Source organism: Theobroma umbraticum, unplaced genomic scaffold, assembly GCF_002168275.2.
Source record: "Theobroma umbraticum cultivar Fairchild unplaced genomic scaffold, ASM216827v3 scaffold_204.0, whole genome shotgun sequence".
Classification (NCBI taxonomy): Eukaryota; Viridiplantae; Streptophyta; class Magnoliopsida; order Malvales; family Malvaceae; genus Theobroma; species Theobroma umbraticum.
In genome coordinates, this window is record NW_018397267.1 from 4163557 (window position 1) to 4168751 (window position 5195).

The 5195-nt window shown below is 35.7% G+C and overlaps 1 protein-coding gene across 1 annotated transcript; it reads left to right on the forward strand.

Annotated features, from left to right (window-relative positions):
* The first annotated feature begins 521 nt into the window (after window positions 1-521).
* Window positions 522-4607, forward strand: LOC110424152 (Metallo-hydrolase/oxidoreductase superfamily protein). The gene is made up of 10 exons (XM_021438665.1): window positions 522-871; window positions 1052-1187; window positions 1536-1663; window positions 1950-2097; window positions 2184-2289; window positions 2890-2948; window positions 3670-3705; window positions 3796-3905; window positions 4028-4089; window positions 4342-4607. Exons 1-9 carry the CDS (start codon window positions 648-650, stop codon window positions 4083-4085), a joined length of 1005 nt encoding a protein of 334 aa, XP_021294340.1. The 5' UTR covers window positions 522-647; the 3' UTR covers window positions 4086-4089; window positions 4342-4607.
* The last annotated feature ends 588 nt before the right edge of the window (window positions 4608-5195 follow it).

The following is a 5195-nucleotide window of genomic DNA, read 5'->3' on the forward strand; positions in this document are numbered from 1 at the left end:
TTATGAACCTTCCTCCATTTGCAGCTTGTGCTTAGATGATTGAGGCTGAGGCTGAGGCTGCCCATTGGAGTATTGTGGCCTGGCCTCTCAAACTGGGCCTACTTTCATGGGCCCTGACTTAGGTGAGCTTAATTTTGCTTTCGTTTGCTTATGTGTTACGAAAGAAAAATATATGTGCAAATCATTCATGTTCTTCTTAATCACAAATAATTTACCGATTTGAAAAGTAAGATATGAATGTAAATTGTTCAATAATTTTTTTTGTTAACTTTATTCATAGATAAGCTGCATTGATAAGTCTCAAAATTGTACTTTGCTTTTAGAGCTAAAGATGTTAAAGCGAGAAATTTCTTCGATAACTGATGCGCCTGCAGCCTTGTGTCATCCCAACTTGAATTTTCAGGTCCCAAGTGATGTCATATTTATAGGCTCTCTTAAACGACTGCCACGTGGCGAATAAAGAAACGGCCAGAACCGTTACAGTTCGCGGGCGAAAACTTCCCTATAAATACCATCCACCTGTCGTGAAATTCCCTCTCCGACCCCTTTAAGCCTTCTCTGTCCCGCCCCCCTCTCTCTCTCTCTCTCTGCACCTCAAGCTCAAATTTCCAAAACAAAAGAAAAAAAAAAACAAAGGAAAAGAAAAAATGGAGAACCAAAAGCCGCTCCAAAATGGAAACAATGTAGACGATAATCTTTTAGCTGTTGATAATTGTGACCGTGATGGTGATGGATCGGGTCTGATCTTCCTGGGAACCGGTTGCTCCAGTGCCGTCCCGAACGCAATGTGCTTGATCCAGCCCTCCGATCCTCCCTGCCACGTCTGCTCCCAATCCCTCTCCATCTCCCCGGACCGCAACCCTAATTACAGGTTACTTCCTTTTCGCTTCTTTTTTATTTGATAGAAACTTAATTGTCCGTGCAATTTTTAATGACGTAGATTTGAAATTTTTAGTGCATTTTTTGTGAATAATGCTATCGTTTTCAATTTCGTTTCTTCAGAAATTTTAGGTTTTTTTAGCTTTGATTTTGAAGCTATTTGTTTTTTCAGGTGTAATACATCTTTGCTTATCGATTACTGTTCGAGCGATGGTAAACGCAATTATGTTATAATTGATGTTGGGAAGACATTCAGGGAGCAAGTTCTTCGATGGTTCACTTTCCACAAGATTCCTCGAATCGATTCTGTGAGTTTTAATTTTTAGGACACTTTTGCCTCAAAATTCAACTTTTTTTTTTTGGTTATTCCATGAATACATTATTGTTAATGTTAAATTAGATTCATATAGCATTGAAATATCAGGCATTATTTGGAAAAATACATAAGGCGTTTCTGAACTTGACATTTTGTAGTATCTTGGTATAGCAGTTCGCATTTATAATTGGTTTCTCTGTTCAATTGTTTTATAGGATTTATAGCAATTAAGTGAGTTTGTTGATCCATATAATGGCTTATACACTTTACAAATTACATTTTGTTCTTTCAGTTGACTAGTGGAATTCAAAACTAGTAATAATTGTTGTGTGAACTGCAGATTATTTTGACTCATGAACATGCTGATGCTGTTCTTGGTCTCGATGATATACGTGCCGTGCAACCACATAGTCCTACAAATGATATTGATCCTACTGCCATATTCCTAACACAATATGCGATGGACAGGTATAATATTAATTTTCTGTTCCTAGGGTCACTCTGCATGTACTATTTTCCTAACCTAACAAGTGTTAGTTATGCTGATATATTATCAAGACAGATGTTGTTCGCATATTTTTATAATGTGAGAGGTTATTGCTTTAATATGCTTTAAGTAGCATAGTCAAAAGTTTGGTTTCAAATTAGAACTGAAGCTTATTTTGCAAACAAGCTGTCAATAGAAGAAAGAATGTATTGTGGTTTTGTCCTGTCTCTAGTAACCTGGGCTGAAGTTTACATTGTCCCTAAACAGCATTGCCACAAAATTTCCATACTTGGTTCAGAAGAAACTTAGAGAAGGCCAAGAAGTAAGGCGGGTGGCTCAGCTTGACTGGAGAATAATTGAGGAGCACTATGACAAACCATTTTTTGCATCAGGACTAAAATTTGTCCCGTTGCCAGTTAGTCTTCTGTCTCTTAAGATAATACATCATCTCTGTCACCACTGAAAATTTATGCTAAGTGCTTGATTATACTTTTGATGTAGGTGATGCATGGAGAAGATTATATCTGTTTAGGTTTTCTTTTTGGTGAAAAGTGTAAAGTGGCTTATATATCTGATGTCTCACGTTTTCCTTCGAACACAGAGTATGGTAGGTGCTGCTTTTTATCCTTTTGTTGTGGGCATACATGCATTACACCTACATGTATTTTATATCTTATTGGTGAAGTTAAACATGGATATGAGACATTTTACTCACTACGTATCATCTTAAGCTGCTTGTCAATGTGAGCATTGTAGGAATATATTTTATCAGGTTTAGCTCATGTGTTAACAGTCTAAGGAAATATGTAGATTGCTGTAAGGTAGTTTCAAAATAAATGGATCCTTCAAGCAGTTGTTTTAAGATTTTCACTCTTTTTTTTTTTTTTTGTTTTAAACAGATAATGGGTCTTAATTTTAGTGAGAGAGTTGTCCTGCATGGTTCACAAACAGGAAACCCTTTTATGACTTGCCTAAAAATTGCTAAAGATAAGATGCTTAGGGATCATCCCTTTGCCGTGTTTACTCTGATCTTAATGTTGACTGCTACCTGGTGAACAGAAAGCACATGTTCTCTCACTTATAAGTTTCGGTGTACTAAGTATTGTTTTTCTGAATTATTTGTTTGTGAATTGAGTTTTCAGGGTAAACTAAATTGTGGCAGGATATTGTGTTTGATCAACATTTGATCAGAATATTTGGTTTGCAGTTATTTCCAAAAATGGTGCTGGACAATTGGATCTGCTGATATTGGATTGTTTATATAAGGTCTGTTACTGCCTTGTTTTTTTCAATATTTATACTGTTGACTACCAGCTTTCATTTTTTGTAAATTCCATTCATGCTGATTCTTACATAAGATATATTTGTATATATGTGTGTGCCACTGTGCATCTTATGGTCTTACAACCCAGTTTGGCACCATAGATAATTATTTTATATTGTTGACATGAACTTTGAGTGAGGTGGGATTCTCTTCTGGATTACCGACCGTGGCCTGTTGATATGTAAGAGTTGGAAAGAAAACATGGGGTAAGGGTAGTTTAGTCTAATATTGGTATTAACTCAATTTTCAGCCACTTTGGAATAGTAAAAACTATTATATAGCTATAATGAAAATAGAAAAAAATTATATGGTTTGAAATAACAAGAATTTTAGATGTGAATTATTATCTTTGTTTTCTTAACCCAACACTTAAAGATATTATAGTCGTCCTATTTTTCCTCTGAAAGAGAAGGGTTGAGGTTTTTAGATACAGTTTACTGTAGTGCATTTGAAGTGTAAACTTCTTGGCTTAGTCTGATCATGGTTGGGGCACAGATTTCTCACTAAAATTGATTTGATGAAGTTGTCCACTGCAATTATAAATTACGCTGCCACTCAATTATTTATTGTATATTCACTTATTAACAATTTTCCTTTCGCTGACATTTTACTTGCTCTGTATCTTCTTATCTGAACTAATGTTTTCTGTTTTCTGCATTGCAGAAAGGATCTCATAACGTTCACTTATGCTTACCTCAGGTTTGTTCCACGTTTTCCAATAATTCTTCTTCATATATATATATATATATGGTCAGAGGCCGCTCATTTTCCATCCACTTATTTTTGCAGACTCTTGAGGCTCTAAAGAGGATATGTCCAAAACAAGCTCTATTAATTGGAATGACCCATGAGTTTGATCACGAGAAGGACAACGAGTTTCTTATGGAATGGTCTGAGAGGTACATTGATTCTCAGTTACTTTAGGAATTGTAAGGTGTAGTATGCCTGAGTTTCTCAGAAAGATTTTCTTAGAAAGGTAAACTGATATTAGATAATATTATTATTTTTCTTTTGTATGTAGGGAAGGAATCCATGTGCAACTTGCACGTGACGGTCTGAGGGTCCCCATAGACCTATGATGAGGTGAGGCACGTCCTCGGAAAATTGTTTTAATGCCGCATGAGAATATCCTGCTGCTCACTGTCTAATTTATTGTTACCTCTCTCTCTCTTTCTCTCTCAAGAGGAACTAAATTAAGCAGAAAGCATAATCATCACAGCTAGAACCAGCATTTTGCTGTGTAAACCGTGATATAAATACATGTTCAAGTTTCACAGAAGAAAAATATATATCTATCTATTAATAAACACCTTTTTTTTTTTCGTGTTCATGCAGGTTTTATGCCGGGACCACGAAAACATTCATGCTTTGCCATCCCATTTGATGGGAGAAGAGCAATGTATTGTGTTGAAATAAAATTATTTATAGCGTCAGCAGCTTGGGTTTACAGCTTGTGATATAAAAGATACTAACAATTTCAGAAAGAGAAAAGTAGAAAGCAGAAAGGGGATCCTCCTGATGTTGTTGATCTTTAAACTTGTATCGATACTGCCACATTCTTCCGTGTATCATTCATTTTTAGAAATGCTTTTTAGTCAAAATGATTCAATTACTATAGCTTGTGGATGGTGGAAACATAAATTCATCCCCAGCATATTGCGACATTTGCATTGCAATTAACTGAAATTGAAGGAATTGCCCAATGTAGAGGACGAAAAATAAAACTAAAAATACTTACAGCAGTACCACGTAGTCATCAGCTGACTATTTCCTTTCAACACGCTATACGGCTGTGTTCTATCATACGATTACAATTACAATTACAATTACAATTAAATAATAGAACCATCGGTGACAAGGAGTATGAATAATAATAAAAGACAAGTTGAGCATCCCAATTTAAAACCAACTCTTCGGTAATAATGTAGAACGAGATTTTGTTAACAAAAAGTACGTGTAGAAAGAGTCAAAAAACGAGAAAACACCTTGTCTTTTCTCAGGGCTTTCAAAATCATGTTTTACAGTTTTCCAAGGAGGTGGGCAAGGTAGACCAGGCAAACTCCCATGACTAATTGAATTTCACCTTTCCTTATTCCAACCCCTCAACTACGGCACCAAACTGAAGTTTCCAGTTCCCATTTCCTTTCCTTCTTTAATCACTTTATTTCAATCCATAAGCAACCAAAAAA